Below are 15,291 nucleotides of genomic sequence, written 5' to 3'. Positions count from 1 at the left end.
TATTATGGTTAGTAGTATTCCTCTTCACTTAAGTGAGAGGTCTTAGGTTCGATTTTTGTCAAAGACGAATTTGTATCATCTTATTGCTAACTTATTGTGAGACTAAGTTTACACCTTCCGGTATAGATAATATCGTTCGTTAAAAAAATAAAAATGCAAGGGCCTTATAATATCCAATTGAAGTCCAGCATGGTCACGCTGACACACTGCAAGAAAGGACTAACTTGTCCCGTAACAATCCCTAAACATGTTGGATGTATTAATTTTCGTAAAATGCTATCTTTTTTTTGTCTTTGAATACACAAAATCGATACAGTTGCCACTTGCCAAGACACACCCATATACAAGTAAATTTAACATACATTGATAGAAGTCAGGGGCGGACTGAAGTAGAGGCCTGCAATGGCCATGGCCACCGACAACTTTTCCACAGGCTTATATACTTTGTATGTTTTACTTATAGATTCATTTATATTCCAATAAAGATAAAACAACTCAAAAAATTAAAACGTAAAGCTAATTTTATATTATATGTCCTAATTCAGTTCTAGAACCAGGCTTCTTAATCAGTTCACTAACTCAATCCCTTCAAAGTTCCTTATGTCTTTAGCACTCATGATTGTAATCCCTTTCCTCTGGCCGGTAGACTTATCCTCAGCAGAGACACTTAGAATACCGTTGGCATCAATACTGAAACAAACATCGAATTTAGCAGCACCCTTTGGAGCTGGAGGAATACCCTCGAGAACAAATTCACCCAGAAAATTATTCTCTTTGGTGTTTGTACTCTCACCCTCATAAATGGGGAACCACGCCGACTTTTGATTGTCATAGAGAGTAACTAGAGTCGTGTTCCTCTTGATGGGAATCCTGCTGTTTCTTGGAATCACAACTTTCATGACAGGATTTTCTGTAACCTCCACCCCAAGTGACAGAGGTGTGACATCCAAGATAGAAAAGTCCTGAAGATTCCCATTCACATTCCCACTCAAGACTGCAGCTTGAACAGCGGCACCATACGCAATTGCCTCATCCGGATTGATACTCTTGCACAACTGCTTCCCCTTGAACACATCCTGCAATAGTTGCTGCACTTTGGGAATTCTAGAAGATCCACCGGCAAGAACAACATCATGGACACTGCTCACTTCCATATTGGCATCCTTCAAACACTGCTGGACTGGCTCCATACACTTGTTAAAGAAATCCATATTCAGTTGCTCAAATTTGGCACGGGTAATAGTTGTATAGAAATCAGTACCCTCATACAAACAGTCGATTTCAATGTCAGTGGCTGAAGTAAATGAAAGCCTCCTCTTTGCTTTCTCACATGCATTTCTTAACCTCCTGAGTGCCCTAGAGTTTCCACTCACGTCCACATTATGCTTCTTCTTGAATTGCTCAACACAAAAATCCACCATTTTGTTATCAAAGTCTTCTCCTCCAAGGTGAGTGTCTCCAGCTGTGGCCTTCACTTGAAACACACCATCACCTATGGTAAGTAGTGATACATCTAAAGTACCACCACCTAAATCAAATATCATCACATTTCTCTTGCTATACCAACCAGCCTTCTTGTCAATGCCATAAGCAATCGCTGCAGCAGTTGGTTCGTTGATGATATGCATCACATTTAGGCCAGCAATGCTTCCAGCATGTTTTGTAGCCTGACGTTGTGAATCATTGAAGTAAGCAGGGACAGTGATAACTGCATTCTTTACAGTGGAATTGAGGTAGGCCTCAGCAATCTCCCGCATTTTCGCTAGAACCATGGCTGAAATTTCTTCGGCAGCAAACTGTTTTTCTTGTCCGTCATGGGTGACCACAATCAAGGGCTTGCCGCCAGGACCTTTAATGACTTTAAATGGCCAAAGCTTCAAATCACTTTGAACAGTGGCATCTTTGAATCTCCTACCAATTAACCTCTTTGCATCTGCAAATAAATGACTAAATTAAAGAACCATTCCAAGAAAGAAAAATAGCTGAGAAGCAAAAGGTCATATATCAAAAACAACACAATGACTTACTTGGTTTAATCAACAGTGTTATACTGCTACCCAACTCTATGTTACACAAACAGCATATAAATAAGTTGCAATTTCTATGTTGGTCGGTAAGACAAGTTACTCGAATATTTGAAACAAGTTTCTTCACATTTTTGCTTTACAATAATATAATTCATATAATGGATTAAGATTTACAACAGAAAGGTTGAATTGCAGAGTGATATGCGTTTGTGGAATAAACATCGCCAAAGAATATTCTGCATTTGTCTTAACGAAGAAATACACTGCAACGATAGTTTTAAATCAACTTCATAATATTTTTGTTGTGTTAAAAATATAAAAAATACCATTATATGAACATGATCATAAAAAATTAGGAGGTTTAATTAAAAGCTTCCATTACTGTTTATTTTTACAATAAAAAATCAATCATGATACTATTTATTTTACTTTTTATTTTGTCTAAAAAATCAATCATGATACTATTTATTTTACTTTTTATTTTATCCTTATTATCAAGACTCAAAATTTTCAAGCAATTTTCAATAGTTTTTCTTAAAAAATAAGCATATGTATAAGCTTTTTCCATGAACCTACTCCGTAAATACTGTTAAATTAGTAGCAGATAAACGAGGAGCTCACCAAAAATGGAGTTTGTGGGGTTCCTGATGACCTGGTTGATGGCTGAATCACCAACCAATCGCTCAGTCTCAGTGAAGGCAACACAAGATGGAGTGGTCCTGTTACCCTGATCGTTCACTATGATTTCCACACGGTCGTGCTCCCACACTGCTACACACGAGTACGTTGTCCCCAGATCAATCCCGATTGCGTGGCCTTCTTCTCCTGCCATTCTCTGCACGGGAACACGATAAAGAAGAAGAGAAGAGAAGAAAGTTGATTTCAGTGAGAGTAATAGTGAGGGACTGGGAAGAGCGAGTCTGGCTAGTTTAGTGGGGAAGAGAGTTCAGAGCTTCGATTCATAACTTTACCTTCGTTGCGACCTTTTGACTTTTACTTTTTTTTTTTGTTTTTTTTTTTGTTTTTTTTTTCATAGTGGTATTTTGATATGGAGTCCCGAATAAAAAATAGGATTCTGAATCTCAAATTGAAAATTTTCGAAACGTAAGTTTGAATATAAATCCTAAACTGAAATTTTGGTATTCTTAATTTTTAGAATTCCCGAAATGTTTTCAATATTTCGAGATAGATCGGGACTGAATTTTGGATTTTTGGCTTTTGGGCTAAAATTTGAGATTTTGAAGATTTCAACTAAAATTTGGGCTTTTAGCATGAAATTTTGTTGCCCAATTTCATATCAATTGAAATTTAGGTTTTTTATCTTATACCAATTTGAAATTTCATACCAATTCATTCATACCAAGTCAAATTGACATTCCAAATTTCCAAACAACTTAATTTCATACTTCTATTTTTAATAAGATGTGCTATCCACACATCCCATTTTACTTCTCACACACCCTTGATAATTTCTATCCTTTGATCTTCTTCAAGTCATCCGATCCGACAGCCAAAAATTAAAAAGATGTGAGAGAAGTAAAATGAGGTGTGTGGATATCACACCCATTTTTAATATAGTCTACTATCAAATTACTTAAATTCAACATTCAATATGCATGCAACCAAAATAAATAAATAAATATATATATATATATATGGTTCGATTCAGCATTCCCGAACCATTGAATATGTAATCTTGATTCCCGTACTGAAAAGTTTGGGATCGGTTCGGTATGAATCCAAAAATTTCCGTATAATTGGTTTAGACATTTTTTAGTATGGAATCATGATTTTTTTAGTTTGGTTTCGGATTTTCAGAAAAAATTTCCAGCCCAATCCCAAATACAAATGATGTCAACATTTTGAGAGAACCTTACAACTTTATATTTAATTCTACAAAACAGCGACAAATGATAAATTGTATACAAATTAAGTTCAATATTTATCTGTATACTGAACAATGAACAGAAAATTTGGACAAAAAAAAAACAGAAATATGAATAGAATACAAAATTGCAAGTTAGTTGCAGAGATCTCAATAGCTCTACTATAAAACTAATTGGCAAAATAGAGAGTGGCCCAAGACCATGTAAGCCCTTAGCTCTCACCTTGTCCTTCACCGTTGTGGGACAAACTGACGCGCGAGCTTGTGCAGCTTCATGCAAGAGAAACATGCTCTGATACCATAATGAAATTAAGGTTTTGTTAAACCCCACCTGTGAAATCCCGTTCCTGGATTTCATTATTATAATCTAAGTATTGGTATTATTGAGTTTTTATATTATTTTTCAGGAAATTAATTATTTAAAATCCGTAGACCATTCGAGGTCACAATTTATATTGTTGATTAGATTTCAAGATCACGAACGCATAGGCGAAAGCCGTTTGTGAGTCCGGGTTATAACGGTATAGCTACTGGCGTTTGAAGTTGTGATACTATAGATTTTATGAATTATTTAGACTCCCACTTTGTTGGAAAGAGGCCCAATCAGATATTTGGGTTAAGGGACCAATCAGTTAAAGGAGGGAGGGAACCAATCAGATTTTTAAAAGGTTAGGAGCTCGCCCAATCAGGAGGAGGAGAAGGATGGGAAATGAGGGAGCCGAATTGGGTCATTTTTGACCCGCGAACCACCATTTTTGACCTAGCCATATCTCCTTCATACGAACTTCGTTTTGGGTGATCTTGGTGTCCATGGAAAGCCCTTGATGAGACTTACATCCTGGTAGTGTTATATTTCCCAATTTCTTTCCCATTTTTCCAGTTCGAAGTCACAAACTCACGGGTGTTCCGGCGGCTTTATCCATTTTCCCGGTGGCTCCGGCAAGTTTCACCATCCATGACCACCACCAAAAGACTTCCCTCAGCCCCAGGAACAAAGCCCAAGCAGTGTTGGAGGCGTCGGAGTTCGATTGGAAGCCGAAACAAAGCACACCATTTTCTAGGGTTTAGGCGGGTTTGAGTGAAATTGAAGTGTTTCCCGGCAAAATTGGACTTGGCCACAGGTATAAAGTTTGTTCTACTCTTTGAGATCTTCATTTTTATAATTTTTGGTAATTTTTAAAAATAGTTGAATTTTCCGGCAAGTCGGGGCGGCCGACCGTGACCCGCGACGGCGCGTGCGGCAGTGGCCTGGCTAGTGGGCCGACGATGTCCTTTTAAGTTCAATTAGATGCCCTGATTTCATAATTGATATCCTTATGATATGGTTTGATTGTTTGAACCTAATTTCATTACGATACGTGGTTAGGTCAAAAATATGATTCGACGATCTGACCGTTGGATTGTCACCAAACCTTAATGCATGATAGAACATAATATTTTAAGATCATAGAAACTTACAGATTGAAAATCCGACGTACGGATCTTCCCTAATTGGATTTCTAAGTTTGTAAAATTAAATGTCGACCGCCACTTGAATTTTGAAATTGGCGGAGATCCGACCGTCGGATCGTGTTGAGATTTTAGTATGTTTTTATTTGAGAATAATGTGGACTTTGGAAAGTTACGGATCTGAAATTCAATGTGTGGATCTTCCGGATTGAATTGTGGATCCCACCTTTGACCGAAAGTTGACTTTTGATCAACATGTCTCGAAACGTCCTAATTACTAAAATTAGTACTACGGGGGACTACATGAAGTCTAGTGGGCCTACATTGGTTAGATAGCGACTTGAATATATGAAATATGATTATTATCTTAATTTCTTATATTAGTATCATTTGTGAATATGAATTGGTCTTATAAATATGATTTCTATTGAAATGTGAATTTTATATATTTAGCCATAGACCTATGCTAATTAAATATGATTTGGCTTGTGTATTGATGATGTTTGTGATATATATGTGTTTAATTAACTTTTAATAATGTGAATGATAATTATGAAGAACGTTATGACAATTATGGGATCTAAATATTGTTTGATAATTATTTGGATATGATTGCCAACTGAATACTTATTTGAACTTGGCACTATTACCTAGCATGAGATGGATATGAAAGTCAGGAGATGAGTTAGGTACTTTATTAGATTTTTAGTAGAATTAGTAATTGAGGGAATTCCTTGTGTTGTGCACCATATGACTAGATGCTGGTTGATATGCGGAATCGATAGCATGTATGTGTATAATTATGTATAAGGTGTGATGATGAGACTGCACCATGTAGATGTGGTGCATGGTTGGTCCTGCTTGGTTTATCCGCATTGGGGGACCATACTATTTATGGATCGCGCTTGGTTAATCCAGTTGGGCGATCCTTATGGCCATTTATACTTAGGGGTGATCATGCTTGGTTAATCCGCATTGGGCGATCACTGCCTAACAATTCTGTAGGTATGACTCTGCTTGGTTAATCCGTGTTAAGGACTCACTACCTACTTGGTTATCTTGACCCTGCTTGGTTAATCCGTGTTGGGGGTCACTAATGGTCCTGCTTGGTATATCCGCGTTGGGGGACCATATGCATTCTAGAAGTCAGGAGGATTAGTTGTACTTGGTACATTTGATGGGGGAATCATATGCTTGTTTGAATTCCGTTGAGTGATGGTCTGGAATCCCTTTTTATTCTGCGATTCCGTTGAGTGATGGTCCGAAATCGTATCCAGCTTGTATTTCATCTTATGGTTCGGTTCTATATGCATAGTACTCCGAGATTCCGTTGAGTGGTCCGGAATCCCTTTGGTGTCTTGGTCCCTTAGATTTGTTTTCAGCTTCAGAGATGTAGGTTTCGGCTGAACTGTGTCGCTCTAGCCCTACTTTTCATGGTGTTGTATGGGATTATGATTATGAGCTGTTGTGATTTGTTTCAGACGAATCGTTGGATGTCTGGGTGATTCATTTGGAGTTGTTAGAGTTCCTTGGTTAAATTTGTGAAATGATATGTTACTGCATTCATTGATTAAACAATTAAATGCTAAGATCATGTATCTTTGATTCATGATTAATTAATTGATGTGATTGTGGAATGACGTTGGGTATGATTGAGATTATTATGCTTAGAGTAATTGATTAATGTGACTTGAGAATAACATTGTGCTTCGTTGGTTATTTGACATGTTACATACTATGATTTGCGGTATTCTGTGAAACAGAGTGATTTATATGATGGATGAATTGGAAAGTATCTGTGTGAGAATGGGTTACATGCATGTATGAAAGATGATAATTGTCATTTGACATAAGGTTGATGTGTAATATGGTGCATTATGGTTTTCTGTTAGAAGTATTTACGAAAAGATTAGAGTTGACGATTGGTGAACTACGAATGGCTTGATCCATTTTGAGGGTACGTAGGCAGTCTAATGAGGATATTAGATGCAGCCATAAAGTATAAGAAAAATTATCACGAAATTCGAATCTTGAGTTGTGCATTGTCCATATCCCGGAGGCGGGGTATGTGAATGATACGGGTATTTGGTAACGTCACGTGTCAATCTTGGACGTATGTAGGAATTGGGGCGTGACACCACCCCTGAACTTATATGTAATTTTGTATTTTCCCAAAGTTGTATTGAATTGATCATTTTGGTCCCCTAGCTTGACTAAATCTGGACCCTTTATCCAGATTCCTAAACTTCCTCAAACAAACCTCATTCTCTCTCTGTCCCCTGACATCTCACTCTCGTCTCTCTCTCCCTCACTCCCCGATCTCTCACCCATCGACCCACACTCGAGAGTACCACACCACCCTCCCCGACGTCAACGACGTCATCATCGTCATCATCATCATGACGTCTCTCTCTTTGTCCCCCGGCATCTCATTTCCCTCATCTCTCCTTCTCTTCACCGAGACATACTCACACACCCAGCTGCACTCCCTGCTCGAGGAAGACACAATCGCCATCTAAACCTCGTCCCTTTCCTCTTCCTCTCGTCTCTGCGCAACTCGGCGAACCCAGGAAAAGAACCTCCGACGAGTTTTCTTAAATTTTCCGGTTGGGTAAGCTTTGGATCTCCTCTTAATCGTTTTTTAGGATGCATGCATGATGTTTGATGGGCTTCATCTTGTTTTTATTAAGGTTTTGAAGACGGGAACGTCGCGGGGGAAAACTCACCCATTTTTCCGACGAACCTGTGATTTTCGAGGAGCTTTCCGATCACATCCGGCCATTTCACGACGAAACGAGGGTATATTATTACTCCTCTTTATCCCCTCTTCATTTTGATGTGTAGTTTGAATCTTGGATGGCACGTTTGTCGTCGACCAGAGGTGTAGTAACTCCGGTGTTCTTCCCCGACAACACCCAAGCCATCAGGCTACCCACGGGCCTTAGCCCATTCTTGGACTAGCCCAGTTCCTTATTTCTTTTGGTTGGTTAATTAGCCTGCGAGCCATGCCCTGCATGGGCCGTGTGTGTGTGAGAGTGTGTGTGTGTTGGGCTGTACGTGTGAGTGAGTGTGTATGTGTGTGTGTTAGGTTGTACGTGTGAGTGAGTGTGTGTGTGTGTGTGTTGGGCTGTAAGTGTGAGTGAATGTGTGGTGTGTGTGTGTCGTGTGTGTGTGTGTGTATGTTGCACACGTGTGTGGTGTGTTGCGTGTGTGCATGTGTAAGTGTGCATGTGTGCTATGCATATGTATATGTGTGATGTGCATGCATGTGTGTGTGCTGGCGTGTGAGTATGTGTATTGTGTGTGGGTTTGGGCTCAAGCCCAAACCACCCTTTTTATTCCTAAACCTATCCTAACCCAAAACCCATTTTCTTTTATTTAAATTGTTTTAAATCAAATAGGGTCCTTTGGGCCATTTTCTAATAAGGGATTTAAGCCCAATCTCTAAACCCTTGGGCTTTTGGACCTAAGCCCTAATCCGGATCCAAGCTCAAAACCAGTTGACCTAGTCTGACCCAATTGACTGACCCGTTGACTTTGACTTTCGGGTTGACTTTCAGTTTTCGTCCGAGACCCCCTAGGCTAATTTCGACGTCCTGAATCCGTTTCCAATATCCGTTTTCCCAAATTAAATCGTTTGAGTAGAGTTTGACTAAATGTGCTATTTATGTGCTTAGGGGCAATTATTGTGACGTTTCCGTCTTCGCTAGTGGCGCAATTTCTGGTGGCTAAGTACTGTGAGTGGAACCTTTCTAAAATTACATGATTTTATAGTTCAATTGCATAAATGAATAGCATGCCTTACGAGTTTATGATTTGATTTTATGTTAAGCATGTGTATTGAATATGTTGATTTTCGTCTCGTGTTTTTTGCGAGGAATTAATTGTTGGCCTATATTGAGTTATATTTTAATATATAGTATTTTCTATAAAAACCATGAACTGGTAGACTATCTGATGGATTACGATAGGATGCTAGAACATGTTTTAGAAACTCCTCTTTATAGTATAGAAGATGGATGACTTTATACTATGAAGTTGTTATTTATGAGAGGCGTAACTATTTGTGCGTTCCTAGTGGACACTATGCTGCCTGGGGTGAGGATCTGGTGTTAGCAGTTAGGCCAGGAGAAATAATCCCTAGCTACGGGCTGAGGGACACGGAGCATGCATTGGGTCGGGAGTTGATAATCTCTGGCTACGGGCGCAGAGACCACGGTGCTGGCATAGGGCCGGGAGTTATATGATTATTCAGTGATCTTTACTGGCATCACACCGCTCTTACGAGACGATTAGTGAGATGTTTGATAATTGTTTTCCGCGATATGTCTTTTGAGATGTTTACGTCATGCTAGGGTTTTCAGAAAAACCTATCATTTATTATGATAGTAGTTTTCATTATTTATAAACCTGGGGGTTAGTATGTTCATAACTGTTTTCGTATTATACATATACATATGAAACTTGGGCCACTCACCCTTGTTTTGCGCCCCCTTTCAGGATTTAGAATCAAGGCATACGATCCTGACGTCAACGTGTTCGCATTGGCATATTCGAGTCCTCTCGGTGTAGGACCTACATCCTCTTATTTATTCAATTTTATATTAATTCTTTTAGAGCTTTAGTTAGTTGTATGCTCTGAACACGTTCCTAAATTATTAACTCATTGTATTTTAAATTCATAACCCTTATTTACTTCTTATTCTTAATTTTTGTATCAATTAATGGCTTTCGTCACCCTCGGGTGTCGGCCAACACGTGCCTATCCTGGTATTTGAGGAATATCGGGATCGGGGCATGTCAGGTTTTATCATAAAACTAATATGCATTATGAGAAATACCTCAACACCATATAAACCCTTAGCTAGCCTTGTCCCTTGCTGAAGTTGGACAAATTATCCACACATATTCAACTCGCAACAGTACTCCCCCGAGAATTATTTTGCTTCCATGACTTTTTGTTGGAGTTTAGATTGTTTTTAGTTATCTTGCGGGCCAAGGATTAGTTACTTGCCCATTAAGTATTTGTTTTCGCTAGACCTGTCTCGCCCCGCACTGCTACACATGTATCCCGCACTGTTTCCGCATATGGATCCATCTCCACTGTCCTGACTACATCACCACACCGTTTCCTGCACTGCATTCACACCCTCTGCACCCCGCACGTTTTGCACCAGAGTTTCTGCACCGCCCTCTGCACCCCGCACGTTTTGCACCATAGTTTCTGCACCGCTTGAATTCGTAGATGACGCCCCGCTGCACTGGCATCAATTTGCACCAGTACCAAATTATTATTGTTGCTGCATAACCATATCAGATTATTATTCGCTGCTTGCTATCAGGTATTTTTTTTCCTTAGTGTTGTCATTGTAGATATGGCATCTGCAAAGGATGATTCCTTACAAGCTATTGGTGTGAAATTAAACGGAAATAATTATGTGTATTGGGCATATGTGATGAAGAATTGTTTTTATTGGAAAAGGACTATGGGGCTATGTTTCTGGAATGGTTTCCATTCCGAATAACCCCAAAGATGAAAAATATGTTGAATTGTTTGCTGCTTGGGAGATGAATAATTCAAAGATTATTACTTGGATTAATAATTATGTTGATTTGACTATTGGAATGCAACTCGCTAAGTTCTCAACGTCTAAGGAAGTTTGGGATCACTTAGCAAAGTTGTATACCAAGGCCAATTTTGCTAAGATGTATCAATTAGAAATGGAGATTCGTGCAATCCAGCATGGTAATAAGAGTATTCAAGATTTTTATAATGAAATGACCAATCTTTGGGATCAACTTGCATTGACTGAACCTAAAGAACTTGGCAGTGTCGAGCTCTATTGTCAATATAGAGAAGAACAACGTCTTGTTTAGTTTCTGATGCCTCTTCGAGATGAGTTCGAGACTCTTCGTAGCTCTATTCTTCATCGAACTCCTCTTCCATCTGTTGATTCTGTTCTTAGTAAGTTGCAAGCCGAAGAAGTTCGTGTGCAGTCGCATAGGCTCTCTTCATCTTTGTCAAACACTTCAGCATTGGCTGCGGCAAGATCTCGTATTAGAACTAGGGTTGCTATAGATGAGTGTTCTTATTGTAAAGGGAAAGGGCATTGGAAATCCCAATGTCCGAAGATATCTTAGCAACATGAATTTCCACAGAAGTCACCACTTGGAGTAGCATCAGCTTTTGTTTTGCATATTGCAACTGATTCAGAATCTGAATCTAGGAAAGATGATTGAACATGGTAGTTTGAAATCGGCATCGGCATCGGCATTGGTGTAAGATCCCAAATCGCCCAGGGGAGTGATCCTTAAATGTATATTCCTATCTCTACCTAGCATGAGGCCTTTTGGGAGCTCACTGGCTTCGGGTTCCATCAGAACTTCGAAGTTAAGCGAGTAGCGCACGAGAGCACTCCCATGATGGGTGACCCACTGGGAAGTTCTCGTGTGAGTTCCCAGAAACAAAACCGTGAGGGTGTGGTCGGGGCCCAAAGCGGACAATATCGTGCTATGGTGGTGGAGCGGGCCCGGGAAGTGGTCTGCCCCGGGCCAGGATGTGACAATTTAGTATCAGAGCCAATCTCTGGCCGGAAGTGTGCCGACTACCTAGCACGAGGCCTTTTGGGAGCTCATTGGCTTCGGGTTCTGTAGGAACTCTGAAGTTAAGCGAGTAGCACGCGAGAGCAATCCCATGATGGGTGACCCACTGGGAAGTTCTCGTGTGAGTTCCCAAAAACAAAACCGTGAGGGCGTGGTCGGGGCCTAAAGCGGACAATATCGTGCTACGGTGGAGTCGAGCCCGGGAAGTGGTCCCGCCTGGGGCGGGATATGACAATTTAGTATAAGAGCCAATCCCTGGCTGGAAGTGTGCCGATGAGGACGTCAGGCCCCTAAGGGGGGTGGATTGTAAGATCCCACATCGCCCAGGGGAGTGATCCTTAAATGTATATTCCCATCTCTACTTAGCACAAGGCCTTTTGGGAGCTCATTGGCTTCGGGTTCTGTAGGAACTCTGAAGTTAAGCGAGTAGCGCACGAGAGCAATCTCATGATGGGTGACCTACTGGGAAGTTCTCGTGTGAGTTCCTAAAAACAAAACCGTGAGGGCGTGGTCGGGGCCTAAAGCAGACAATATCGTGCTACGGTGGAGTCGAGCCCGGGAAGTGGTCCCGCCCGGGCCGGGATATGACAATTGGCATCGGCATTGGCATTAACATTGGAATTTGGAGTCTTGCATCCACATCTACTTTGGCAAACTCATGTATGTGTTCTGCCATGAGTTTGACGGGGGGTGTTGGAGTTTAAATTGTTTTTAGTTATCTTGCAGGCCAAGGATTAGTTACTTGCCCATTAAGTATTTGTTTTTGTCTAGGGTTTGCTTTTTAGGGTTTTAGTCTAGGGTTTGCTTTAGTCTTTCTCTATATAAAGGCTTTTTTGTATTTGGTATTTTTATCAATCAATAAAACAATGCTTTGCTGTATGTTGTTCTTCTCTTTTTAAGGCAACTTTGGAAAATTGGGAGAATTCTTCTTCTTCTTCTTTTCTTGACATTCTCAACATTCTCAGCGTGAAAACTCAACGAAGAACAACCCATCGGAATGCAGGCAGTCTGCTATGAATGTAAAATAGGATTGAATTTTGATTGCCTTAATCACCAATTAGAGAGTTAAATTGGAGGTTTTATGCTTTAGTTTTAGGAATCTTTAATGAAAAAGGCTTCTCCAAACTTTTTATTAACAAAAAAAATCATCTAATAACTTTATTAAATAAAAATAACTTATATTTTAATGAAAATGACACAAATTTAATATAATAAAAAAAAACTGATTGGCGGGGTCACGCACACACACTCTCTCCTCTCGCTTACTATTCCTTAAACTGAACATAGACTATTTCTTAAATTGGACATAGATACTAATCTATTTCTTAAATTGAATACTGTCTCTTTCTGAAAATTAAACACGAGTACTATCATTATTTCTCAAACTAAACACTGATACTATCATTATTTCTTAAACTAAACACTGATTATTTTTGAAACGGTATATGAGTACTGTACAATTTCTTAACTGATTATTTCTGAAACTGAGCATGAGTACTATTTTTGAAACTGAACATGGGTTGACATGCACCTTGCATGCACTTTTGATTGGGTTTTTGTTTTCCTTTTATTTCTTTTGCCTTTATCTTTAAATAAAATTATTAAATTAATTTTGATTAAGGAAATTGTTATTATCACTCCAAAATCTCATTTAGCACTTCAAACTTTCTATAATTAGAAAGAAAAAAAATACACTTATGAATAGTGCAAAATGAGATTTTTGGAGTGCTAATAACAATTCATTTGATTAAAACTCAAAGTTTTAAAGTTTTTGTTTATTATTTTTCCTTTACTTTTATTGCTAGGGATTTTTAAGTATATCGGCTGGCATTAAAGAGTATGGACTCATATCCTCTTCGGATCAATCCTGTGGGGATCCTCCGAGGAATGGATCTCACGGTTGGGTGGCAAGGGATTGTGCGAGAATCTTTAGGGCGGCTAGTGGTGTAGGCAATATTCCTTGTGAGTCTTTTTTGATGGGGGAAGTTGTTATTGTTAGGACCCTTCGGGCCACTATAGCTTACTAGTATTTATTAGGCCCACTACTACTATTAAGCCCACTAAGATCGCTAAACTCTAGATATCCTTTTATGTATTTAAACTACTATGTTTATCTGAAGACGAGGAATGAAGAATTGTTATTTTATTTCTTAGTTTCTTTGCATTTTCCCTTTCTTTTCCCTTTCTATGAAATGGGTAGGCAATACGTGCAGCCATAATGGCTTCTGTGGAGAGAGGGTTTGATACTATCCAGGTGGAAACAGATTCAAAGGTTCTTGTGGATATGATCCATGGCAGTACTCAGCTGAATGTTGTTATTGAATGCCTTCTTTATGATATCAAGTTTGCAAATGCAATTGAGGTCAGTATGGTTTATGTATGCTCCCTGGAATTGTAATAGGGCAGCGTATTTAGTGGTTTCATTTGTATCTCATATGGAGGATCTCATACTTGGGTTTCCCTCTAACCAGAGTGGTTATTTAACAATTTAACTTCGGATGTTAATGTTTCTATTCGAATTTAATAATATCTATATTTCGACAAAAAAAAATGTATATTTCTCCTGAGTACCAACTCCCTTGTTTTTAACTGAAACTTTGTCCAACATTTAGATTCAATAAAGATAAAACGACTCCTCAAAAAATTAAAACGTAAAGCAGATTTTATAATTACGTTAGTCTAAAGTAGGAGGGGAAGACCAAAGTAGGAGGGGAAATTGCAGTATTCATATGAACAATGTTATGGACCACATTTCAGTTTATTTACAACACTGCCACTGAATCTCTCGACTTTTGATCCCCGTGTGTGAGCTCCACTACAACTCAAAACCTCGACAAAACACAATTCCCCTTCTGCAAAAGCTCGAGAGTTTTCTTCTCTCTGAGAATTAAAAAATGTGAGCTCGCTGATCTCTCTGAGAAACCATGGCCTCCATTTTTGTCAAAAACCAAACTCAGGCATTGAGTTCACAAAATCTGGAGAGCTTTCTCTCTCGCTTTCCTCTCTATGTAAGCCGAGAGAAATTCCATGGAAACATCATGCCTGCAAACGAAGTTGCAAGCCCACACACAAGCAAACTCCATATGAAGCCGAAGAATCCAAAGGTAAATCCCTTCGAACTCTTCGATTATGAACATCCATCGTCTTCCACCTCATCTTCTTCTTCTGGATACTTTAGGCGGTGCTGCTGCTGCTTCCGGCGAAACATCACCACAGAACCACCACCATTCACTCCGTTCTACTCAAGACACACAGTCGAAGGCCTTTCACTGCGCAGTCAGTTCTAAAATGTCCGGTCTTGCCGTGACGAGTTATCGAGTTCTTTCA

The 15,291-nt window shown here is 39.3% G+C and overlaps 1 protein-coding gene across 1 annotated transcript; it reads right to left on the bottom strand.

Annotated features, from left to right (window-relative positions):
- Positions 1–263: 263 nt before the first annotated feature.
- Positions 264–3,020, bottom strand: LOC103435826 (heat shock cognate 70 kDa protein-like). The gene is made up of 2 exons (XM_029101160.2): positions 2,649–3,020; positions 264–1,933 (listed from the first exon to the last, which is right to left on the bottom strand). The coding sequence occupies exons 1-2, from the start codon at positions 2,857–2,859 to the stop codon at positions 567–569; spliced, it is 1,578 nt and encodes a 525-aa protein (XP_028956993.1). The 5' UTR covers positions 2,860–3,020; the 3' UTR covers positions 264–566.
- Between the last annotated feature and the right edge of the window lie 12,271 nt (positions 3,021–15,291).

Source organism: Malus domestica, chromosome 01 (assembly GCF_042453785.1).
Source record: "Malus domestica chromosome 01, GDT2T_hap1".
NCBI classification, from domain to species: domain Eukaryota; kingdom Viridiplantae; phylum Streptophyta; class Magnoliopsida; order Rosales; family Rosaceae; genus Malus; species Malus domestica.
The sequence above is the reverse complement of the archived record's forward strand: the minus strand, read 5'-3'. Positions and strand labels throughout refer to the sequence as shown.